This window comes from Apodemus sylvaticus, chromosome 10, assembly GCF_947179515.1.
Source record: "Apodemus sylvaticus chromosome 10, mApoSyl1.1, whole genome shotgun sequence".
In the NCBI taxonomy this organism is placed as follows: domain Eukaryota; kingdom Metazoa; phylum Chordata; class Mammalia; order Rodentia; family Muridae; genus Apodemus; species Apodemus sylvaticus.
The window spans coordinates 43,604,253-43,630,534 of NC_067481.1; the positions used below are offsets into that span (position 1 = coordinate 43,604,253).

The 26,282-nt window shown below is 39.8% G+C and overlaps 1 protein-coding gene across 2 annotated transcripts in view; it reads right to left on the bottom strand.

The window, feature by feature from the left end:
* Atad5 (ATPase family AAA domain containing 5) overlaps positions 1 to 26,282 on the bottom strand; it is a 53,462-nt gene that overhangs the window by 4,514 nt on the left and 22,666 nt on the right. The window contains exons 8-19 of one of the 2 annotated variants that reach the window (XM_052193962.1): positions 25,947 to 26,101; positions 25,201 to 25,360; positions 24,591 to 24,779; positions 21,308 to 21,404; positions 19,751 to 19,830; positions 19,176 to 19,315; positions 18,313 to 18,463; positions 13,571 to 13,747; positions 12,929 to 13,065; positions 11,844 to 11,937; positions 8,438 to 8,502; positions 2,573 to 2,753 (exon numbers count right to left, since the gene is read on the bottom strand). In XM_052193962.1, coding sequence (XP_052049922.1) covers positions 2,573 to 2,753; positions 8,438 to 8,502; positions 11,844 to 11,937; positions 12,929 to 13,065; positions 13,571 to 13,747; positions 18,313 to 18,463; positions 19,176 to 19,315; positions 19,751 to 19,830; positions 21,308 to 21,404; positions 24,591 to 24,779; positions 25,201 to 25,360; positions 25,947 to 26,101 — 1,626 coding nt within the window. The remainder of the gene's footprint in view (positions 1 to 2,572; positions 2,754 to 8,437; positions 8,503 to 11,843; positions 11,938 to 12,928; positions 13,066 to 13,570; positions 13,748 to 18,312; positions 18,464 to 19,175; positions 19,316 to 19,750; positions 19,831 to 21,307; positions 21,405 to 24,590; positions 24,780 to 25,200; positions 25,361 to 25,946; positions 26,102 to 26,282) is intronic. The other variant, XM_052193963.1, reaches the window with a different exon arrangement.

Here is a 26,282-nt window from a genome sequence, read left to right on the forward strand (position 1 = left end):
CCTCACATTTGCAATGTAGGCAAGGATAACCTTGAAATTCTTTGTGTGTCTGGTGCTTAGAGGACAGCTTCTGTTGCTAAGGTATGCAACCTTGTAAATCTGACCCTGCCACCTCAGGGTGGGCGCCATCACTCCATCCCCCTTACTTATCTTATTAAGTTTTTGAGAATGTGCTAAAGTTGCCAGCTTACAGTGAATAAAAATTATGGCCAGTTCACTTATTTATTTGTTTGTTTGTTTATTTGTTTATATGAGTACACTGTCACTGTCTTCAGACACACCAGAAGAGGGCATTAGATCCCATTACAGGTGGTTGTGAACCACCATGTGGTTGCTGGGAATTGAACTCAGGAGCTCTGGAAGAGCAGTCAGTGCTCTAATCTGCTGAGTCATCTCTCCAGCTCTGGCTAGTTCTATATTAAAAAATAACGTTTAAGGGCTGGAGAGATGGCTCAGCAATTAAGAGCACTGGCTGCTCTTCCAAAGGACCCAAGTTCAATTCCTAGTACCATGGCAGCTCAAAATTGTTCTAGGGGATTCAATTTCCTCATACATGCAGGAAAAACACCAATGTATATAAAATAAAAATAAATTAAAAAAAAGAAAAATAATGTTTAAATTTGGAACTAATTGAAGAGAAAAATGACAGGGGATTAGTTTTACAGAACTTCCCCTTTTTCTTTTTTCCACCTTCCTTTCTTGTGTGTTGCCCTTGGGTTTGTGTGATCATTTATTTGAGCAGAATCTCTTCCTACAGAATGTGACTACAGATCAGGCAACAGAAACTAGCAACTTCCCCAAGAAACAAGCAAGGCTGACTCAGGAAAACACAGGTCGTGTTGCCACGCGGTGGTGGCACAGGCCTGTAATCCCAGCACTCTGGGAGGCAGAGGATTTCTGAGTTCGAGGCCAGCCTGGTCTACAGAGTGAGTTCCAGGACAGCCAGGGTTACACAGAGAAACCCTGTCTTGAAAAAAACAAATCCAAAAAACCAAAACAAAACAAAACAAAAAAACCCCAAACAAACAAACAAACAAAACACAGGACCTAGAAGGGAGAAAGTAATCAGTAATGGCTTATGCTGTAAGCAGGTTAGAACAGACTGAGGAGCAGGAGAAACTAAAAGGATTCATGTGAGAAAAATATTTCTGAAATCAAGTTCTTAAGAAAATTAAAATTAGGGGCTGGAGAGATCGCTCAGCAGGTAAGAGCACTCACTGCTCTTCCGAAGGTCCTAAGTTCGAATCCCAGCACCCACATGGTGGCTCACAACCATCAGTAAAAAGATTTGACGCCCTCTTCTGGTATGTCTGAAAACAGCTACAGTGTACTTACATATAATAAATAAATAAATCTTTAAAAAAAAAAGAAAGAAAATTAAAATTACAAATTTAAATATGCTACAAAGAAATATAAGCTGGATGTGGTTACACATTCCTGAACTGCATTTCCCCCTCCCTTCCTGACACAGGGTTTCTCTCTGTAGCCCTGGCTGTCCTGGAACTCACTCTGTAGACCAGGCTGACCTCGAACTCAGAAATCCACCTGCCTCTGCCTCCCAAGTGCTGGGATTAAAGGTGTGCGCCACCACTACCCAGCAACCTTCAACTCTTGATCTTCAAGCTTCCATTTCCCAAGCCCAGCAACCTTCAACTCTTGATCTTCTAGCTTCCATTTCCCAAGTACTGTAGGAACTCAATTCATGTTTGCTTCAGAGGCTACTGGGAGCTTGAGAAGCATGGTAGAAAATCTAAGGACTGTTCTATAGGGGATCTGTCTTTTTCACCTTGTGAGAGACAGCAGAACTGGAAGCACAGGCATGCAATACCATATTGGGAAAAAGTTTCCCCTCTATTTTTGTAAGTTCAATCTAATTGCACTTTATTTGTTTTGTGGTTTGAAAGAAGGTGTTATATAGCCCAGGCTGGCCTTAAGTTCAATATGTAGACAAGCATGACCTTGAATTTCTGATTAGCCTGCCTCAGGGTCTAAACTGCTGGGATAACAGATGTCTACCACCATATCTTGCTGTTTATTTACATGTAATGTTTTTAAAACCTTTATTAAAAAGATTAGGCAGGGCAGTGGTGGTGCAAACCTTCAATCCCAGCACTTAGGAGGCAGAGGCAGGAAGATCTCTGAGTTATGGTCTACAGAACCAGTTCTAGGACAGCAAGGGCTGCACAGAGAAACTGTTGCCTTGATAAACCAAAAGCCAAAAATGAAACCAGATAGATAGATACATAAATAGACAGATAGATGGATAGATATTTATTATAAAAAAATCAGCATAGCTAGACATTTAATTTATAATTTTAGAAATATTTTGATAGAGTATATATATTTAAGAATGTGTTGCCTGGCAGTGGTGGCACATGCCTTTAATTCCAGCAGAGGCAGAGGCAGGTGGATTTCAAGGCCAGCCTAGTCTACAGAGTGAGTTCCAGGACAGCCAGGGCTATACAGAGAAACCCTGTCTGGGGGTGGGTGGGGAACCAAATCCAAAAAAACAAAGACAAAACAAAGAATGTGATCCCCAAAAAGGAGAAGTCTCACATAACAGACTACTTACGACAATGTGATGAAGGCTTTTCTTCTAAAACTCCACCTCCACTTCTAATCCAAAACTGTAAGTAGAGGAGACTTTTTCTGATGTCACAAGCATTTGCAGTCAACAAGGTTACAAAGTCTTTAAAGTCAGTTCTGAAATTTTCAACTAGACAGATCACTTGTAGATAGCTGGCAACATTTAGCTTAAAAATAGAAAAACAAGGCAAGATTTGGGGGAGAGAAACACATGGTTAATTACACAAATTACAGAAAATATAGCAATAAACCTATTAAACCATTAAATATAATGATGAATTTTGATAACAGTTCATAGTATTTGAAAAGCTTTTGAAAAAAAATTTAAATAATACAAGAACATATACCACTAAATTAAAAGCATTTATATGTTCTTGATTTTATATTATATATAGTCCAGGACAAGAACAACAAAATGTGTTTATGTGTTTAAGACAGAATATTCTACAGCCCAGGTTGCCTTGTACACAAACCTATGGTTCTCCCGCCTCTACGTTCCAGATGCTAGGACTACATGCATGTTCCCTGCACTGATGTGTGTGTCTGTGTTGTTGCTGTTGGCTGACCCAGGCTCCTCCTTGCCTCTGCCTCTTAGATGCTACAATTACACGTGTGTACCACATTCAACTTTGCAAGGAAACTTATACAAAACTGTCCAACTTGAACACTACAGGAAGTTTATAGATCTGGATAAAGTAATGGTAGACTTGACAGGATTTTGTTGTTGTTTTAAATATTGAGATGGGGCTTCTCTACATAGCCCTGAGAGAAACTCACAAAGATTTACCAGCCTCTGCCTCCTGAGTGCTGGAATTAAGGGTGTGCACCACTATTTCTGGCTGACTGACACAATGTTTTATAACCATTAAAATTATAAATATCATAGCAATATTGAAATGTGTTTTTTTAATTATAAAATTAAAATAGAAAACTGTGTTGAATTCACAGAAGCACATGTGCTTACAAATAAAAGACAGGAGGGACAATGTTAAATATCTGATGGATTAGAACTTATTGGATAGTAACTTATTTTGTTTTATCAGAATTCCGGTACTGGGTTTTGTTTTCTTTTATGTTGTTTTGGTTTGTTTTCTTGAGACAGGATTTCTCTGTGTAGCCCTGGCTGGCCTCTGTAGATCAGGCTGGCCTCGAACCTGCCTCTGCCAGAGTGCTGGGGTTAAAGGTGTATGCTTCCACCTTTCTTGAGACAAATTCTTTTTATGAAGCCAGGCTGGCCATGAAACCTTATCTAGCTTTAAATTGGCAATCCTTCTTTCTCAGTTTCCCAAGTACTTAGACAATAAAGCATTCTAATCACTTGTAGATTTAACTGCATGTATGTGGGAATGCAGCATGTGTATGTATGTGTGTATATATGTGTGGTTTAAGCATGTGTATATGCATGTGGTGCACAGGATTAAACTGTGTCCCATCTATCAGTGCAATATTCAAAAGTAACATAAAAATAGGAAAATCCAACTTAAGTAATACATTTATTGTTTATATAAAAATACTTAGAGCGGGGCTGTGGTGGTGCACGCCTGTAATCCCAGCACTCTGGGAGGCAGAGAGAGGCGGATTTCTGAGTTTGAGGTCAGCCTGGTCTACAGAGTGAGTTCCAGGACAGCCAGAGCTACACAGAGAAACCCTGTCTCGGAAAAAACCAAATCCAAAAAACAAAACAAAACAAAAAAACCCAAAAAACAAAAAACCCTTAAAATTGGGTTAATGGGGCATATCCTTAATCCTACCAAAAATATACAACAACAACAACAAGCCCTACCTTTGTGGCCAATAGTAGTAGTGATTATTTCCTGTCTATAATCTCGCTATAAACTGCTAGGATTGCCACTATTAACACCTCTATTTAGTGTGGTACTGAAGTCCTAGTCAATAAAAACATTAGAAAGGAGCAGTGGTGGCGCACGCCTTTAATCCCAGCACTTGGGAGGCAGAGATGGCAGATTTCTGAGTTCGAGGCCAGCCTATCTACAGAGTGAGTTCCAGGACAGCCAAGGCTATACAGAGAAACTGTCTCAAAAAAAACAAAAAACAAAAAACAAAAAACAAAACAAAAAAAAAACCCAAAAACAAACAAACAAAAAAAGCATTATAAAGAAGTAAAAAGGTGTAGTGGCATATGCCAATAATCGTAGCTTGTAAATTAGCTTTTGGGAGAAGGAAGCATTCCGAAAGTCATCCTTAGCTACATATTGAGTTTCAAGCCAACACAGATGCTACAGCATACACAAACCTATATTGTGTAAAATAAAGGAGCCACAAAAAGCCAAGGATGGTGGGGCAGTGGTGTGCACACCTTTGATCCCAGTACTTGGGAGGCAGAGGCAGGCACATTTCTGAATTCGAGGCCAGCCTGGTCTACAAAGTGAGTTCCAGGATGGCCAGGGCTACACAGAGAAACCCTGTCTTGAAAAACCAAAAAAAAAAAAAAAAAAAAAAAAAAAAAAAAAAATCTAAAAAGCCAAGGATGGCCAGGGCTACAAAGAGACCCTAACTCAAAAAACCAAACCAACAAACAAATTTGAAAAAAATGAATACTGTTCCCTGAGCAAATGAACCTTAATTAGAAGAGTCAGTCGTCCCAAATTTGATCTATAAATTCAATGCAATTCCAACAAAATACCAGAATAAACTGTAAAAATTGATAATCTCTAAAATTAGTGGAGAAATGAGTAATGCCTGTAACAAAATGGTTTTGTAAAAGAACAGTTAGAGGGGTTATAGGTTCTACTCTCAAGACCTGGCACAGTTACAGTAACTAAGCCAACACCAGATTATCACATAAATATTAAGAACAAAGTGAAGTCTGGAAAACAAACAGCAAACAAACACAGCCCTGCAAAGCTGTGGTTATTAGGAAAAGGCCAATGTGAGCACAGCAGGCAGATGCAGCCACCTGCAAGCTTCATGATTTGTTTTGATGCCAAGGACTCATGCAGTGGGAAAAAAAAGAAGTGACTCCTGCAAGCTAGCGAGCGTATGACCGCCACATATGCACCATGGGCACACACACAATAAATAAATGCAATATAAAATTTGAAAAGGCACCTTGAAGCTGGGAATGGTGGTGTCCACCTTTAACCCCAGCACTCAGGAGGTATAGGCAGGAGGATATCTGTAAGTTCGAGGCCAGCCTGGTTTACATTGTGGGTTCCACATCAGCTAGGGCTACAAAGACAGACTCTATCTCAAAACAAAAGAAAAATACGGTACTATTAATAAATAATGTTTGGACAATTAGACATCTATAAAGAAAACAAAAGCCAGCAATGGTGGAACACGCCTTTAATCCCAGCACTCTGAGAGGCAGAGGCAGGCAGATTTCTGAATTCCAGGCCAGCCTGGCCTATAGAGTGAGTTCCAGGACAGCCAGGACCACAAAGAGAAACCCTGTCTCAAAACAAACAAACAAACAAACAAACAAACAAACAAAAACCCAAAACAAAACAAACAAAAAAAAACTGAAAAAAGAAACCATGTCTTATAGAGTTTGGTTCTAAAGAAGTTTTAGACCTAAGTGAAAACAAAACAACAACAACAAAAAACTACTCTAAAGTTCCATAAACAGGGCTGGAGAGATGGCTCAGTGGTTAAGAGCACCGACTGAATGCTCTTTCAGAGGTCCTGAGTTCAAATCCCTGCAACCACATGGTGGCTCACCACCATCCATAAGATCTGAAGCTCTCTTCTGGGTGTCTGAAGACTGCTACAGTGTACTTACATTAAATAAATAAATAAATAAATAATAAATAAATAAATAAATAAATAAATAAATAAAATCTAATGCAAACATACCCAGAATATTTTTAAAAACTGTTCCAACTCAGTAAAACAAATAACTAATTAAGTAATTAAATTAATTAAACAATGAACAGTACACCTGGACATGAGTTGGGAGTACATAGAGTTCTGTTAGTGTTTGCCTGGCAGGCACAAATTCCTGACCATCCCCACTGAAATGTTTCCCAAAAAGTTGAACCAATATTTCAATGAGAAGACAGATATATAAAAGGACCCTTCAGAAGATAGTACAGTGTGCATGGTAGTTCATACCACGAATCCTGGCATTGGTAAGGTGTAGACAGACAGATTGCAGGCTCCTGGGCCAGCCTGGGCTACAAGGTAAGTGTATACTATTCCTGAAAGTTGTTCTTTGACTTCCAAACATATGTCAGGTCACATATGCACCTATATAAGCCTACACACAGAATTAATAGCCTTTGTCTCCCAAGTGCTGGTATTAAAGGTGTGCACCACAATGCCTAGTTAAAGTAAGAAAAGGAAGGGAAGTGCTGTGGAAGACTGCTAAGAGCAGAGGGCTTAGTCCGCAGACACTTGCAGTGCTTCCCTGTCACCTGTAACCCCAGGGACACAACATTCTCATTAATCTGTACAGACAGCAAACAAAAAAGTGGTGCCATTGCAAGCAAATACTCATAAACATAAAAATAAATATTAAAAATCAAAACAAAATGTCCCAAACACAAGCCAGGTTAATACGATAAACCAACGGTTTCAAGTACTTCCCCTGTTCTTAGGACCATCCCAGGGGTCTGTTGCCAGGAGGAATATGGACATGGACCCTTCACTAGGAAAGAGGGAGTTTTCTATCCACATATGGATTGTTTACATTGGCCTCTCACAAACGTCAGCACTCAGACAAGTGCAAGTTAAACTTTAATAAAATTTAATCTTAATAATTAAGTATTATTTAAAAATAGAATGAATGCCTTAATCCCAGCTTTCAGAGGGCAGCTGTCTCTGAGTTTGAGCACACCTGGTCTACAGGTGAGGTCCAGGACTCCAGGGCAGTACAAAGCAACCCTGTCTCAAAAACCAAAAACAAAACAAAAAAATAAATTTAGAGTGAGCTGGGCTTGGTAGTATACACTTTTAAATCTCAGAACTTGCTGGGCGGTGGTGGCGCACGCTTGTAATCTCAGCACTCTGGGGGGCAGAGGCAGGTGAATTTCTGAGTTCTAGGCCAGCCTGGTCTATAGAGTGAGCTCCAGGACAGCCAGGGCTTTACAGAGAAACCCTGCCTGGAAAAAAACCAAAACCAAAACAACAAAAGCAAAAAATCCCAGAACTTTCAAGGCAGAGGCGGGTGGGCTCTGTCCATTCAAGGCCAACCAGCTGTACAGGATAGATGCAGTCCAGCCAGTGGTGCGATAGTCTCAATGGAAACAAAACAAAACCAAAAGCCCAAAGCAAAAATTATTATTAGGGTACCCAGAAAGCTTTTTTTTTAAAAGATTTATTTATTTTATATATATGATGAGTACACTGTAGCTATCTTCAGACACACCAGAAGAGGTCACTGGATCCCATTTCAGATGGTTGTGAGGCACCATATGGTTGCTGGGAATTGAACTCAAGGCCTCTGGAAGAACAGTCAGTGCCCTTAACCACTGAGCCATCTCTCCAGCCCCCACAGAAAACTTAATATCTGAAAAATAACCTCATTTTAAAGTACAAGAGGAAATCATCACAAGTTTCTTAAAACTCAGAAGCTTTAACATTTCCCTTTAAAAAACACATTTTAAGGGGCTGGAGAGGTGGCTCAGCGGTTAAGTGTTCTTCTAGAGAATCCAGGTTCAATTCCCAGCACTGAATGGCAGCTCTCAGCCCCAGTATTCCAGTTCTGGGGGACCTGATGCCCTCACACAGACATACATGTAAGCAAAACACCAATGTACATAAAATAAAAATAAATAAATCATCTTTTAAAAACCCCACATTTTAAGACTATAAACCTAACTTAAAAGATATTTTTTACAGAATTGTAATATATATATATAATGTGCAATCATGAAAATTTAAAACTTACCAGGGAAGGAATATTGAAACAGATTTCTTCAAAGCAGCCATCAAATACTAGACTAAATGTGGGATCTATAGGAAAACAATATAACATTTTACAAAAACATGAGACCACTAACTAACGTTTCTTCTATGACAACTTCTAGAGTAAATATTTAGAGGATATATACAACAGGAGTTGTAGAGATGGCTCGTGTTTACAGTGCATTTTGCTTTTGTAGGAGACTAGAGTCTGTTTTCCTGTGCCTCTAACTACAGCTCTAGAGCTGACATTTCTGGCCTTCACGCTCTGGGAGCTGAGCCTGGCTCTTCTGCAAGTGCTCGTAACTGGAGAACCAGCTCTCCAGGTGTTTTGACTGTTCTCTTGGTAATTAAGTTTTTACTGTGACTAGGTTGCAAGTGTTCTAAGTATGTATGTATAGAAAAGAAGGCTTATATACACTATGGTACTATGAACTGTATAAAGCAACCATTGACCATTGGGGGGGATCTTGAAACTATTCCTCTTAGATAAAGGAAAGAATAGTATCATGCAAATTATAACCCCTATGAAACCTTCTCTTTTGATCTAAAGTAAGAAGGACATTTTAATGAAGCTATCACCTAATCTATGATTATTAAGATTTTCATTTTTTTTTTTTTTTGAGATAGGGTTTCTCTGTATAGCCCTGGCTGTCCTGGAGCTAACTCTGTAGACCAGGCTGGCCTCGAACTCAGAAATCCACCTGCCTCTGCCTCCCAGAGTGCTGGGATTACAGGCGTGCACCACCACCACCCGGCTAGATTTTCATATTTTTAAGTAATTGAAGAGCTGGGGATGTAGCTCCTTTGCAAGGAACATGCCTAGCATCAAAACAAAGAAAGAAGACATAGAGGGTAAAGTCCACCAAAAATGAACTTTCCAATTACCATCGCAGCAGATAGCCTTCTGAATAGTTGTAAAGTTTACTTTTCTTTTGTTTTTAAGACAAGATCTAGCTATATAGTAGCACTGAACCCTCCTACATAAGCCTCAAGAGTGATAGGATTATAGGCACTTGTTACCACATCCAGACTAATTTTTTTTTCTTATAGGATTAATCAGGTGGCTTAGTAGGTTGAGTGAGTTCAATCCCCAGTACCCGCTTGATAGGAGAAAACCAATCACCAGAAGTTATCCACTGATCTCCACATATGCTCTGTTGTGCAGGTTTTATGGCACATATGTGTAGATATAGATAATAATAAAAATATTTTTAAAAATTATAGGCCAAGTATGTTGGTGAACACTTATAATGCCAGCTGTCTAAGCCAAGAGGATTGAAGAGTTCTAGACCATCTCAAATAACAATAAAAAAACTATATGGATTTTTAAAGTGAAACACCCAATTCTCATACCCAAGAAGGTGGATAGAATTCTGTGACATTGATGTAGACTTACTTTAACTAAACATGAAACAAATCTCTTTGAAGTTTTATCATGGGACGGAGAAGTGCTAAATTCAATTAAGGATCTGCAGGGAACCAGGAGGTGGCTCATGCCTGTAAATGTAGGATGAGGAAGGATATCTCTCCGAGTTTAAAGCTAGCCTGGCTAAAGAGTAAGAATAGAAGACAGACATACAATCAGATACACGCTCTGTTGGTTGTCTAATGATAGGTATGACAAAGAGACAACAAAAGGACTTGTTTTGTTTTGAAGATAGGATTTATCTGCACAGCCCTGGCTGTCCTGGAACTCACTATGTAGACCAGATTTCCTCAAACTCACCTCCATCTGCCTCTGCCTTCCTCCACCACTACTACTCAACTGATGTATATGTGTGTGTGTGTGTGTGTGTATGTATATATGCATATATAACTATAATGCACATACCGACTATTTTTTAAGTCTCTTTTAGGCGATCCTTAATTTAGGTCTTTTAAATGTCTAACACTGGACACAATGATCCAAAGTAGTATACATTTTTAAATAGCCATTGCTATTCTCATATACACTGAATTTTATAACTGCTAACAAGGGCTGCAAGTAAATACAAATGTGAATAATTCTTACTTGAAAAAAACTAGCTTCCACGGAGCCTGGTGGTGCATGCCTTTAATTTCAACACTCAGGAGGCAAAGGCAGGTGGATTTTTGAGTTTGAGGCCAGCCTGGTCTACAAAGCAAGTTCCAGGAAAGCCAGGGCTGTTACACAGAGAAACCCTGTCTTGAAAAACAAAACAAAACAAACGAATAAAACAAGTTTCCAAGGGCTGAAAAGAGAGCTCAATGGGTTAATAATAGTTCTTGTTGTTCCTACAGAGGACCTTGGTTTGGTTCTCACACCTATGGTGGCTTGCTACTACACACAACTCCTGTTCTAGGGATCTGATGCTTTTGACTGCTGTGGGCACCATGTACATGGCATAGTCAAAACACTCAAATGCATAGTAAAAATAAATCCAGGGGCTAGAAATATGGCTCAGTGGTTAAGAGCGCAGGCTGCTTCCCCATTTTAGAGAAAGAATTCTTCAACTGACTTTTGCTGGAGGGTGGTACTGAGGATCATACCCAGAGTCCTACATGTGGTAGGTGAGTATTGTGTCACGGGGCGCAATGCCTGTGTGTTTCTATTGTTTACAAGGCAGGTCTGGTTATGAGGTGTATGCCTATGTGCCTTTCTCCTGTTTTCAAAGCAGGGTCTGGATACAGTATTCCAGGTAGCTTTAAAGATTTCAGCTTCCTGCCTCTGCTTCTTAAGTGTAAGTAGCTGAGACTAAGAGACTGGGAGAGGATTTGACTATGTAGCACTGGCTGGCCTATAACTCATTACAGGCATTAAGCCAGCCTCATATTTGTGGGCATTCTCCTGCCTCTGCCTTGTGAGTACTGAGATTACAGACATATGCTACCATACTAGGGTTTTTTTCTCTCTTTTTTTTTAGGGTGGGGGTTAAATTTATTTATTTTATGTCTGAGTGTTTTCCTTACAAATATGTCTGTGTTCCATGTGAGTGCCTGGTGCCTGAGGAGAACAGAAGAGGACACTGGATCCCCTAGAATTTGAGTTACAGATAATTGTATGCTACCATGTGGGTGCTGGGAACTGAACCCAGGTTCTCTGCAATCACAATTGCTCCTAACCACTAACCCATCCTTCTAGTACCCCCAGTTGTTTTAAAATGTTACTTATTATTGTGTGTTCTTGTGCATGATGTCTGTGTGGGTACATAAGCATCCAGAAGTAGCAAGTCAACCCTGGGGAACTGGTTCTCTCCTTCTGCTTTTCCGGGTCAGGCACCAGACTCAGGCCAACAGATTTGTCTGCTGAGTGTTACCTGCTGAGCCATCTCTCCAGCCCACACCTGCTTTACTCTCCTCATGTTTGAAGTTAGTAGCTCTCCCAAAATATTTCAACAAAACCAAACAGTACTGAAATTATTTTTACATACCACTTGTTGTGAGAATTACTGGTCGTTTAGTTGTTGCCATGAATGTTTTGACTGCATTCAAAAACCCAGCATCTTCATCAAAAATGACATCAACCTACAAACCATTTATTAGAATATTAATATAGTAAGAGCAACAATACACTCACTCAGATCAGTTATAGATCTGAGTAGTTATACTATGTCAAAGCCAACATAGATTGTTGTTTTTGTAGTTGTTGCTGGTTGTGGAAGGGAAGGGTTTGAAATAGGGTTTCTCTATATAGCTGACTGTCCTGGAACTCACTCTGTAAACTGGCCTTGAACTCAGAGATCTGCCTGTCTCTACTTCCCGATTGCCTAGATTAAAGATGTTCACCACTACTGTCTAGAGAAAAGTTTGTCTTATTCCATAAAGAAACCTTTAAGATGGTTACATAGTAAACATTAAAACTAAATAAAATCAAATCATGGGCTGGAGAGATGGCTCAGTGGCTAAGAGCATAGACCACTCTTCTAGAGGTTCTGAGTTCAATTCCCAGCAACTACATGGTGGCTCACAAACATCTGTAATGGGATTTGATGCCCTCTTCTGGGGTGTCTGAACACAGAGACACTATACTCACATATATAAAATAAATAAATCTTAAAAAAAAAATCAAATCACTAATAACTGGGTAGTTATGAGTCATACTTCTATAGTTGTTAATAATCAGTATCTTTGAAATATGTTAATCATCTTAAAATTATTCTAGACAGGAATTGAGAGATAGCTTAGTGGTTAAGAGCATTGGCTGCTCTTCCTAAGGCCCTGAGTTTGAGTCCCAGCATCAACATGGTAGCTCATATCCATCTGTCACTCCAATTCCAAGGGATCTAATACCCTCCTGTGGCCTCCAAGGGTTGTGTACACACATGATGCACAGACATACAGGCAGGCAAAACACCCACATACATAAAATACAGAAGATGCTTTTTAATTACCATTCTTTATAAAAATATTATTCTAAAGATGTGTGTTCTTGGATTTCTTAGCTACCTTAAAATTTCTTATAAGAAGCACACAGTAATCTTTAAAATGTTTCTACTATAGCACCCTGTGGGCCTACCTCCTCAAAGAGAATGAGTGATGTCGCCTTCTTTCTGTTGGATTCTTCAGCTCCAACATCTTTAATATTTGAATTATTTGCATTGGTTGATTTAGTCTGAATAATTTGCCTCTGTTCCAAAGAGGAATTTTTGACTCCTGTATAAATAAATATAATGTCAACATTTTAGGTAACACTCACTTTTTTTGCTGTTTTTAGACAAGGTCTCACTGTGTAGATCAGGCTGGCCCTGAAGTCATAGAGAACTACCTGCCTCCACCTCCGATGTGCTGGATTAAGGGTATATGCACTACCACACCTGGCCAAACTCACTTTTAATAAAGTTTAATAAAGTTTGGATAATAAAGTTGGTTTTTTGAGATAGTGTTTCTCTGTGTAGCCCTGGCTGTCCTGGAACTCACTCTATAGACCAGGCTGGCCTCGAACTCAGAAATCCGCCTGCTTCTGCCTCCCAAGTGGTAGGATTATAAGCATGGGCCGCCACCCCCCACCCCCACCCCACTCCAGCTAAACTGAACTCCCTTAACAAACTTTACTCTATAGTGATGCTTCCATATTTAGTACTATTAGCACAGGAATCAGTGGGATACATGCCCAGTTTTACACATCAAGGCTAGTTTATTTTGTTAATTTCTGCTTTACCTTTATCATTTCCCATGCCGGCTCCTTCACCTTCATTGTTTTTGGACTTGGAGGACACTTTAAAGTAGCTTGCCAACGTTTTAGGGAGAAGTGCTCGCTTCGGCCCACCTGTCTTTGGCGATGATGGAGGAAGCTTCCTTGGTGATGTAACAACTTTCCCTGGGGAGTTTAACTTTTCTGTGAAAAACAAACTGCATTTAACAACATTCAACAAACTACACTGATGGCCAGATAAAGTTATCTACAGTTTATTTCCACTCTTACATGATTAAAACCAGAGGCAGCCATTTTCTTTCATTCTTCTATTCAAATGCTCAATATTAGTGTATTGTTCCATTTATTCTAAGAGAAGGACAGGACAAAGCAGCTAGTTGGAAAAGATGCTCTTTTCCAAAGATACATACTTTTCTTTGATTGGCTGCAAAAGTCTTTCTAAGGTAGTCACTTAGATAGAACTCAATCTTTTGATACTCTGTGGGTGTGGAGCCTCAGACCCATGGGAAAATGGCACCCTTGTCCCCCAGGCTCAGAGTGATGGTAAAGCCTTCTCATGCATGTGTAGATGCTGATAAAAAAGTAACAAAGTCTGTACGTAGCCTCCCCCCCCTCCCATATTTACAGAACAAAGAATGATCCTTTTTAGAAGAGCAAAACCTGTCTCCTTATTCAGCCATATACCATAAACCTGCCTCCTTTACAGCTGTATGCAATAACCCTGCCTCTCTGCTCAACTGTATTTAATAAGCTTGCTAAGCTTCTGAGGTGTTGAGGTTTCTCCATCAAAGAGCCCAGTCCCCCTGATTCCAGCTTTTCTCTATGTGTATATTTTTAATTTTTCTTCACTCCCTCACCTCCCCAGTCAGTTCCATTCCTGGAGCCAAGCCAGACCTTGCAACTCTCTCTACCTCTGCCTTCTAAGAGAGGTATGCACCAAATATCCAGCACAAATACATTAATCTTGAAATAACACTTGCAATTCCTCCAGTTATTTTTGCAACAGCTGCGTGAAATCAGAAGATATTAGAGGAAAGCTAGTAGTGGCATACCCTGGGCTCTGTAGTACATCATTGTTACATGCAAACAGTGTGTATTTACAAAGATGTTCTGCAGTATGGGTACAAAGTCAGAACATAAAGGGATGATCTCTACTCTCGGGTAGCATGAGGTAGTCCGTTCTTGTCTCAGTTCTGACAGCCTTAATTAAGCAGCAGAGCAATATCTTCCATAGTAGCCACCCTACTCACGTAATTCCATAACTGAGCCTTGTTCAATAGTCTGCTCTATATCCATGGGTCATATCCTATCACCTACATATTAGAAGTGTTCAGTAAACAGAATGAAAATTTTGAGTTTAAAATAGTTATTCTCACAATAATTTTATTTACAAAAGACGCATTCTGGAGCTGAAAAGAAGCCTCAGAGCAAAGAACATGTGTTTCTTTTGCAAAGGGTTCAATTCCCAGCACCACATGGCTCACAACTATAGAACTCCAGTTCCAGAGGATCCAACACCTTCTTCTGGTCTTTGTGGGAACTAGGCACAAGCATGGTACACATCCAGGCAAAGCCCTCAGATAAACTAAAATAAAAATTTTTTAGATAAGACATTTAAATAACATAGGTAAGAGATGTAAAAATCTTAGTTAAAACATTTGCTTATATTGAATAAATAGCAGAAGTACTACTTTGTTCTTAGTTTTCTGGTTTTGACATAGACAAAGGATTGCTAATTTTGAATATTATACTACTGTTTTGATATCTAAGTCTCCTCAGATAGGTTCTCAAGAAAGCCAGACTGGGCTTGAACTAGATTCCTAGTCAGATAACCTTGAGTTGCTGTGCTGGGATTAGAGCAAGCACCATCAAGTCCACTGTATTCTAGGCAGCATTCTATCCACTGAGCTATACCACAAGGCTGACTGCTTCTTTGCCTTTATGAGACAGTTTCTCACTTTGCAACCAATGCTAGCTTTGAACTACAGCAGCCCTCCATCTCAGTCTTGTATATGCTCATATTTCAGGTGTGAGATGTCATACCTGGCATTCTACTACATTTAACTTCAAGATACTCAAATTGAAATTTAAAAAATAATTTCCAAAACCTTTCCAACAGAAGAATCACCTCCAGTCAATCCTACCCAGCACACTGGAAAGGTCAGGTATCCAATTATTCCAGAGGCCAATCAAAAGGCCGCAGACCAACTGAAACAGTTCCCTGCCAGCCAACGAAGGGAGTATATAAATAACAGAGGAAAACGATGTGATTCTGCTTCTACGCAAGATAAAAGGACCTGAGACTGGGTTTAATTCTCCATCTAAAACAATAACAATAACAAAAATTGACATCCTGTATGAAATATTTTTTAAGTTTTTGGCTGCCGTCCATCAAAGGACAGTCCTTGAGAAACAAGACATGACCAATGCCCAGCTTATTGCTTTAAGAGAATTCCTAAGCTGCAGAGTGGGAAAGGAAACAAGTCCAAATTTTCCTAAGAAGACTACTGCAGAGAACGAGGAGCTCAAGGCAGACAGAGTTCATACGAGAGAACACAGTTGAGATAGCTACACGCAAAGTGCACTGAAACCACTTCTGCAAAGTCTAAACGTAAGTACTCAGGGGGGGATGAGCCACGGGAAACAAATACCGAGACACACAGAAATCTAGGAATGGCAAATTTGTTTCGATTTTTGTTTTGTTTTCTTTCAGAGATAGACTCTCAGTATGTAGTCCTGGATGGCCTAGAACTCACTATTTAAACCACACTGGCCTCAAACTCATAGTGGTCCACGTGTCTCCTGAGTGCTGGAATTAAAAGCATGTGCTACCTTGCCTGACTAAATTCAATCTTTTTACTAGCAGACCAACAAATATTATTGATGGGAGACTAGCAAGGGTGTTGAGGTGCATTACTAGAGAGAGAAGCAGAATCAGCCCAGGTCTGAATGATGCTATGATATCGGCTAATATGGTAGACCTGAAACAACCAAATTCAGAATAAAGGCCAAGTTAAAGCAGACAGAAATACCCAGCATCTAACAAGATAAATTATACAAAGTCAGTCAGGCAATTGAAAGCATCACACCTTTAATCCCAGCACTTGGGAGGCAGAGGCAGGCGGATTTTTGAGTTCGAGACCAACCTGGTCTACAGAGTGAGTTCCAGGACAGCCAAGGCTACACAGAGAAACCCTGTCTTGAAAAAAAAAAAAAAAAAAAAAAGGAGGACGAGGAGGAGGAGGTGGTGGTGGTATCAGGCATTCAGGCTAGAGAGATGGCTCAGGGGTTAGGAGAACTTATAGCTTTCCTAGGGGACCCATGAGCATCAGTTCCTGGCACCCACATCAGGCAGTTTACAGCTGCCTGTATCTGCAATTCCACGGATCAAATACCTTCTGGCATCTGCAAGCTCTACATGCAAATGGTTCACATAAACTCATGTGGACACACACATACACACACGTGCACACACTCAACACCTAAAGAAACAGAAGAATATAGGATCTTCCATAATACAGGAAAAGCTGAAAACTAACTCAGAAATTATACAAAAGCAGATATATAGACAAGAACAACAAAACAGCTACAACCATATTCTGTATGATCAGATATTTACAGGAAAATAGGGCATGTGATAACTAGAAACACAGAGGAAAAAAAGACCCACATGAATTTTCTGAAAATGAAAACTATGCTGGACAGCACAAGAGAATCTTAGATACTGCAGAGCAATCCACAAACTTGAATATATAGGAAAACCTATTCAAATTGAATAAAAGGGAAAACAACTGAAAAACAGATGAATCATCAGGAAGCAGAGATTATGCATGATCAGGATGCATGATGTCTGGCTGCACAGTAATAGTAGAGATGTGACAGAGCCAGAATGAAAATACCTGAACTCATTCAACAATTACTTGAAGCGCATCAGGTATTCTTTCATGATGTCCTAGGGAGAACAAGTCTACCTACTCCAGTATTCTAGTCATACAATAGAACCTGAATCTATTAGAGTCCATAACCAGTGGCTTATAAGAAATGCGGGGAAAGAAAATACAGCAACTGATATCATAAGAATACATAAGAGAGGGCTGGAGAGACGGCTCAGCAGTTAAGAGCACTGGCTGCTCTTCCAAAGGTCCGGGGTTCAATTCCCAGCAACCACATGGTGGCTCACAACCATCTGTAATGAAATCCAACGCCCTCTTCTGGCCTGTCTGAAGACAACTACAGTGCATTCACATACATACATACATAAAATAAATAAATAAAATACAGTAAGAAGCCAAATCCACAGTGTGACAAAGACTCAGTTCTTCAATACGTAAATGAAAGGAAAAGAAAAGATAGGGACTTGATAGGTTAAAGAAACCAAAGAAGCAAAAACTAGTGGAGTGTGAGATGTGGGCCTGCCTTGTTGGGATACTGATCTGAACAAATCAAACAAAATCACAAACAACTGAAATCACACTGTTTTTAGCAAGGAACAAGCTTCATCTTGTTAGGTTTGATTATACTATTGCTGTGTTTTTTAAAAAAACCCTTAGTATTTAGAACGCACAAGAATGGTATTGATGTTTAGTTTATGGCCTTTGGATTTATTTTACTCCAAAATAGCCTGGGGAACAAAAGTGTGTTTATGTGCAGGGAAAGATAAAAAGTAATTGGTAGATGCTTATGAGAACTATTCTCTAGAGATTTGAGTTTTCAAAACATCACTATAGCTCAGGTAATAGGTTACTTACTTGGTGACTTGCCAATGCTGTAGTTATTAAAGAAACAGGGTTTTTGTGAGTTTACACCTTGCTTATCTACTTGATGGGACTGGGTAGCTTCCTTCAGCTGAGACAGGATTTGCCTACCACTTCGCTGGGAAGAGGCATTCACTTCAAATATCTAAAAGAACATATATATATATTTAAAAGACAGAAATAGATATTTTTTAATTTTTTCCTTTCTTCTTGAGACACAGTCTCACACCATAGCCTAGGCTGTGTACTAATGTACAGCAGTTCTCCTGCCTCAATCCTCAGCTTTCCAACTGGTAGGATTATAAGTGTGAGCCCTCATGCCTGCTTCTTCCTTCTCTGCACACTGTGTTCGACAATCTACAACCACCGTGGTTTTTAAGAAGGGACCTTTTATCCATGTGTGGGGATGTACATGGTGATGCCCACTTGTAATCTTATCATCCAAACAGACAGAGGCAGGCAGATTTCTAGATCAGGCTAGTTACAGAGACTCTGTCTCAGAAAAACAACCAATAAACCAAACAAGGAAACAAACAACAGAGTCTTTGGGTGAACCTGGCATTCATGATTGGTAAGTCCACTTGGCTCGAGAAATGCATGGCTTGGCATCCTCAAGCCCAGGGTAGCAGATATGAACTACCTGACAGCATTTATGAAGGTGCTAGGGAATCTGAACTCAGCCCACAAGCAATTTTCCCGTCACCCTGTTTGTTCTCTTTTTTGAATCAGGGCTTCATTAACACAGGCTGGCCTTGGGTTTATGCTCTTCTAGCTTAATGCTAGGACTACAGGCACCCTGGCAAGTTCATTTTTCAGTTTAGTTCTTAGAATAACATTCACTGTAGCTGACTACTAACCTTAAATCCGAGCTCCTGAGCACAAGCATACACAGCGGCAGTTTTTCCCACTCCCGTTGGTCCTGTTATAAGAACAGTGTTGCAAAGGCGATATTCTTCATCATCTGAACTGCCTTTAAAGTCCATGCTATCCGACAAATCTGAAAAAGTATTCAAATACAAATAAAATGATCAACTACTTAGACAGCACTTTTACCTTATGAGACAGCAATTAAATCCTACAAATTTCTTGCACATAAATACTATAAAGTGAATTCACAAAGAGCAAAAGAGTCAATCGGGCTGGAGCGATGGCTCAGCAGTTAAGAGCACTTACTGCTCTTCCAAAGGTCCTGAGTTCAATTCCCAGCAACCACATGGTGGCTCACAACCATCCATAATGAGATCTGATGCCCTCTTCTGAAGTGTCTGAAGACAGCTACAGTGTACTTACATATAAGGCATAAATAAATCTTTAAAAAAAAAAAAGAGTCAATCATGAAATGTACTAATCTTTAAGTTTATGTAAATTTTAGCTAAGCTAACTCTAAAATGTTCAATATTTTAAAAATTAAAAAAAAACTAGCTCAAAATACCTTCCTCTTTTTCACCCTTCTTTTCTTTCACATTCTGTCTTTCTTCCAGTTCAGCTCTTCTTTTCCAGTCTTTCAGCCAACTGTCATAAAAGAAATGTGTTAATAGAAACAATCTAAAGTATAGGACTGTGCTGTAGCTCAGCTGGAAGGACACTTGCCCTGAAAGCATAACTCCTGGGTTCTATATCTAGCACCAGATAAACAAGGCGTGCTGCACACTCAAGATACCCACACTGCAGTTCCAAAACTCAGGAGGATCACAGTATATTTGTGAGTGTGTGTGGTTGAGGAAGTCAGAGACAAACACTGAGGAGCTGGCTACCACCTTCTACCATGTAGGTTCAGGGAAGGAATTCAGGCTGTCAGGCACCCTTAAGGGCCACCCCCTCCAGTCCCCATAATGATCCCTCCTGACTTAATTTTTTGAGACAGGGTTTGACTATGTTGCCAGGACTGACCTTGAATTCACAGTATTCTCTTCACCCAGCCTGCCATGTACTAGGATTACAGTATATCATGACACCTAGTCCTGGAAAGGCAATTTTGTGATTTTGAGGCCAGCCCAGTCTACAGAGCTAGTTCTAGGACAACAAAAGGCTACAAAAAGAAAACCTGCTGGGTGGTGGTGATACACACCTTTAATCCGAGCACTTGGGAGGCAGAGGCAGTCGGATTTCTGAGTTTGAGGCCAGCCTGGTCTACAGAGTGAGTTCCAGAACAGCCAGGGCTATACAGAGAAACCCTGTCTCGAAAAACAACAACAACAAAAAACAGACAAACAAACAAAAAAACCTATCTTGGGGCTGGTGAGATGGTTCAGTGGTTAGAGCACTGACTGCTCTTCCAGAGGTTCTGAGTTCAATTCCCAGCAACCACATGGTAACTCACAACCATCTGTACAGCTACAGTGTATTCATATATAGAAAATAAATAAATAAATCTTTAAAAAAATAAAAAAGAAATCCTATCTCAAAAACCTAAAAATAAAAAAGGGAGACAGAGAATATGTGCATATGATTGCTGTTTTGAGATAAGAGTATCAAATAGCCCAGGCTAGCCTTAAACTTTGTAGTTCAAACTGGCATTTAACTCCTGGTCTTCCTGCCTCTGTCTCTAGATTACTAGGATTACAGGTGCCCCATGACCAGCAGATATAATCTTATCTGACAGTTTTATGAGTTTCAATAGTGCAAGCTCGGGTGAATAGAAATAAAAAGAAGCCAGGTGGTGGTAGCTGGCTCATACCTTTAATTCCAGCAATGGGAGAACAGAGGCAGGCAAATCTCTGAGCTAAAGGCCAGCCTGGTCTACAGAGTAAGTTCTAGGACATCCAGAGCTACATAGTGAAACCCTGTCTTGAAAAACCAAAATGAATGAATGAATGAATAAATAAATAAAAATTACAATGAAAATAGAAATAGGGAGAAAGGTTTTACTTGAAATTATTTTCCAAAAACACCTTACATGTTATACTACTTTGTAGTGCCTAAATTTTAGTCCAAATAGCAAAGCTAAATTCATGCACTATTCCTTAATTCCTTTACAGATTCTCCTGACCTATGTAACTTTTCGACAGCTAACTCATTGCCTATGAGTTCTTTCGCGTTCTGAGGCTGGTACTTTTCTGTCCAAAGCATGTCTTCAGTTCCAGAATCTAAGGAAAAAATAAATAACCACATTAAGATATTATACATTCCTTGACATAAGCAAACATTCTTAGACATTTACATTATTATAGATGCAATAAAAGACATGAATAGAAAGATTTTCATTTATAAAATGCAAAAATGTTTTTTAAAACTTTTCATTTAAAATTTATCACACCAAACTCAATTACCTTAAACAAAAACAAAAACCAATCACACACCTTTAATTTCAGCACCTGGGAGGCAAAGACATGTAGGTCTTTGACTATGAGGCCAATCTGGTCTACCTAGTGAATTCCAGGCCATGCCATGCTACACAGTGAGCCGGTCTTAAAAAATAAATAAAAATTAAAAACTATTATAAATACCAAGTAATGGGGACTGGAGAGATGGCTCAGCAGTTAAGAGCACTGACTGCAACCAGGTGGTGGTGGCTGCAGTAGTGCACGCCTTTAATCCCAGCACTTGGAAGGCAGAGCCAGGTGTATTTCTGAGTTCGAGGCCAGCCTGGTTACAGAGTGAGTTCCAGGACAGCCAGGACTACACAGAGAAACCCTATCTCGAAAAAACCAAATCCAAAAAAAAAAAAAAAAAAAGAAAACACACACACACACACACACACACAAAGCGCACTGACTGCTTTTCTAGAGATCTTGAGTTCAAATCCCAGCAACCACATGGTGGCTCACAACCATCTGTAATGGATCAGATGCCCTCTTCTGGTGTGTCTGAAGACACCTACAGTGTACTTACGTACATAAATAAATAAAATAAATAATTCTTTAAAAAAAAAAGAGTAACATGTATGCATTACAACTTTTTTTTTAATTTTTTTATTCGATATAATTTATTTACATTTCAAATGATTTCCCCTTTTCTAGCCCCCCCACTCCCCGAAAGTCCCGTAAGCCCCCTTCTCTTCCCCTGTCCTCTCACCCACCCCTTCCCACTTCCCCGTTCTGGTTTTGCCGAATACTGTTTCACTGAGTCTTTCCAGAACCAGGGGCCACTCCTCCTTTCTTCTTGTACCTCATTTGATGTGTGGATTATGTTTTGGGTATTCCAGTTTTCTAGGTTAATAACCACTTATTAGTGAGTGCATACCATGATTCACCTTTTGAGTCAGGGTTACCTCACTTAGTATGATGTTCTCTAGCTGCATTACAACTTTTAATAACTATATTTTAAATTACTATGTTTAATAATAGGAACCAGGAAACAAATAAGCTAAAAATAGCCAGAAACAAATAAGCTAAAGAATCAAGTTCTGATATACGATGCCAATCTGGGTAGAGACAATGAATACACCTCTACCAAAGACTGCCAAGATGCCAACTCTCTCTAAACCCACATACCAGCCAAACAAAATCAAAATCTGAATGGGATTTATACAGGTAAGGAAACTGAAAATATATTCAAGGAAGACATTTGGTAAAACTATCCCAAAGTTACGAGCACTGGCTGCTTTTCCAGAGGACCCAGGTTTGTTCTCAGCACACACATGGCTGCACACAACCGTCTCTAACTCCAATGCCAGGAGACCTAATGCCCCCTTCTGGTATTTGCCAGCACCACCCATATCCCATACAGATAAAATACGCTAAAATTTTTTTAAGAAAATGATAGGTGACATGCCATATCAAATATTAAAACATTTCATAAACCTTATATAAAATAGATGAATCAAATCCACTCAATAGAGCCTGGCCTGGTACTCAGGAGGCAGAAGCAGGCAGATATCTGAATTTGAGATTAGCTTTGTCTACAGAGTAAATTCTAGAACAGCCAGTACTACACAGAGAGAAACCCTGTCTCAAGAAACAAAACAAACAAAAAGTGAAAAAAATCAACTCAATAGAATTCTTTAGACAAGGTGTGTTTGTGTGTGTACACATATATACTAAATAGTAATATACAGAAAAACAATATAAATATGATTCCCAGCTTTTTTTTTTTTTGGTAGTGCTTGCTGGACATTGAACCCAGAGCTAGTGTTCTACCAGTAACCCCAGCAACAGGTCTTCAACTCAACTCAATATGCCCTTTATTTTTTAAGAGAAAGTTTCTCTGTGTAGCCCTGGCTGTCCTAGAAGTGGCTCTATAGACCAGGCTGGTCTCAAACTCAGAGATCCACCTGCCTCTGCCTCTGCCTCTGCCTCTGCCTCTGCCTCTGCCTCTGCCTCTGCCTCTGCCTCGGCCCCATGCGACTGAAGGCATGCGTGCTACACCGCTGCAGGTAGATCTTAAACCAGATCCTCCTGAGAGCTTCCTGGGAGGCCTGCACCATCAGCTCTGACTGATCTCTGTCTACAAGACAAGGCCAATGCAGGAGGAATGCGTAGACAAGGCTAACAATCCTAATACTCATGAGTTCAAGGCCAGTCAGGGATACACAGCAGGACCTGTGTCTAAAACAAAAAAGCAGATATATTTATATAAGTACAGAATAAAACTACACATCTAACACCAGCGGGTTAATATGGCTCTCTGTGAGCCAGCAAAGCTGAGAAGCTGAGACAGAAGACCAAGTTCAAGGCCATCCCCCGGCAACATCAGAAGAGTGTAGTTTAAAAGGGGCAGCCGGGCAGTAGTGCCCCACACCTGTAATCCCAGCACTCTGGGAGGCGGAGGCAGAGGCAGGCAGATTTCTGAGTTCGAGGCCAGCCTGGTCTACAGAGTGGGTTCCAGGACAGTCAGGGCTATACAGAGAAACCCTGTCTTGAAAAAAACCAAAAAAAAAAAACCAAAAAAAAAAAAAAAAATCCAAAAAAAGGGGAGGGAGGGGCAAGAGAGAATGAAAAGTTAGGCATTCACCATGTGCCTTAGTAGGCAGAATATTTGCCTAGCATGCACACAGACACTGGGTTCAGTCTCCAGCACCATGCATAAACATGGCATGGTAATACATGCTTACAATCCTGGCACTTGGTAGGTGAAGGCAGGAAGCTCAAAGGTTATCTTTGTTTGAGATCAGCCTGGGCTACATAAGACTATCTCAAAATGGAGGGAAGCAGGGAAGATGGAAAGGTTAAAAAAAAAAAAAAATCAAGAATTCGAAGATAAGAGAGGAAAAAAATCCAATTTGCCAGGAAAGGACAGTGTTGTCATCATCCACTATCAGAATATCATCATCTACTGTTTGTCTCAACTTTACATTAACCAGTTCAGTTCTTTCCTGAGAGTTAGAAATATACCTTTGGGAGGATCTAGATTTATACAAGAAGAGCTGATTGTTTTGTCAAGATCTTTTGACTTCCCCTTTATCTTTTCTGGGCTCACTGAATATTCATTTGATCTCTTTCTTTTTGACTTGTGATTTCCTGTTTCCATTTGTTTCCTTTTGGTTTCTTTTTGACTGACATCAGGCTGTAGTTGTGGATTTGCTGTTTTGGGAATCAGAAAAATGGATGTGCTTAATTATCAACAAAAACAATCAATACCCAATAATCTTCCTATCTCTTCCAAATATCCTACAGTTGTACAACATAAACATGAAAAGTAACGAATCAAATATTACATCACCTGGAAAGCTTAATATGTAGAATGTCTTTTATATATATGAGTTGCAATAACCTCATTTAATGTGTTACTAATGAATGATTAGCATTGTAACAGGGCTAGATCTGCCTGGGTTGAGATCCTTGGAAGCTGGCAGGACCAACCACAGCATTGCACTCCCCTAAACAATCTCTCTTGCCAACTGGCAGCACGGTTCTCTCTGTGCTATCCATCTTAGAGTGAAAGGCTTGTTTTCATCTTTTCAAAATTCAAAGGTAGATATAAATGACAATGATTGTTACTAACCTTGTTTACCATGACCCTCACGAAGTACCTGGTACTCAATTTGTTTTTTTAGAAGCAAGGGAAAATATTTTTCCAAAGAAAATTCTGGATTTGACCACTTTATTTCCTCCAGTAAGAGATTTCTTACTTCTTTAGTAAAATTCTTCCTTGTCCTCATCATCTGCAATGGAGAAAAAAATGTACAATAACAAGCTTGTATCATCCACTGCCACAGGTGGCTCACAACTACCTGTAACTTCTGTTCTTCTGTTCTAAGGCATCGCACATGCTCTTCTGGCCTCTGTGGGCAGGTGCACATACACACGCATACATGCATTTAGGGATATACATACATACATAAATATCAAATTAAAAATATATAGCTTTTAATTTTCAATTTTCTCTCTCTCTCTCCCTCGATCCCTCCCTCCTTCTCTCTCTCTCTCTCCCTCCCTCCCCTTCCCCTCTCCCTTCCCCTCCCCGCCTCCTCTCCAGGCTCCAGGGTGCCTTTGTATAGCCATGGGTATCCTGGAACTCACTCCATAGATCAGGCTGGCCTTAAGCTCAAGAGATCTGTTTGCCTCTGCTGGAATTAAAAGTGTGTGCCACCCCCATCCCCAAGCTGAGAATATGTATTTCAGTTACACTTGTTTTTAAAACTAGAGACTAGCAGGACCTCTAGCCTAAACAGCTGACAGTCAGTGACTTCTTATGAAAGCAAGGAAAGTCTCACTTATGGAATCATGAATCATTTATCTAGTACTTACCACAGCAGCAGGATTACTTCTTGGATTTGGATTCAAGGTTGAAAATTCACCGAAAGCAACAACACATTCTGAGAGATCTGTTACTTTAGTATTTAATTCTTTAAATTCGGTTAACAGAGGACAAGAAGGTGGCTTCAAATGCCATAACCAATATTCTATAGAAAAACAGAGCACACTAAGTTAAACATTTATTAAAGTTATCTACTTACTAAATATCAAACACACAAACATTAAAAGGTCTAACAATCCTTAGTTTGTAAAAGACCCCCGAGTTCAATTCCCAGCACTAGCAAACAAACCAAAGCAGCTATATGGTTAAGACAAAAATACCAAACA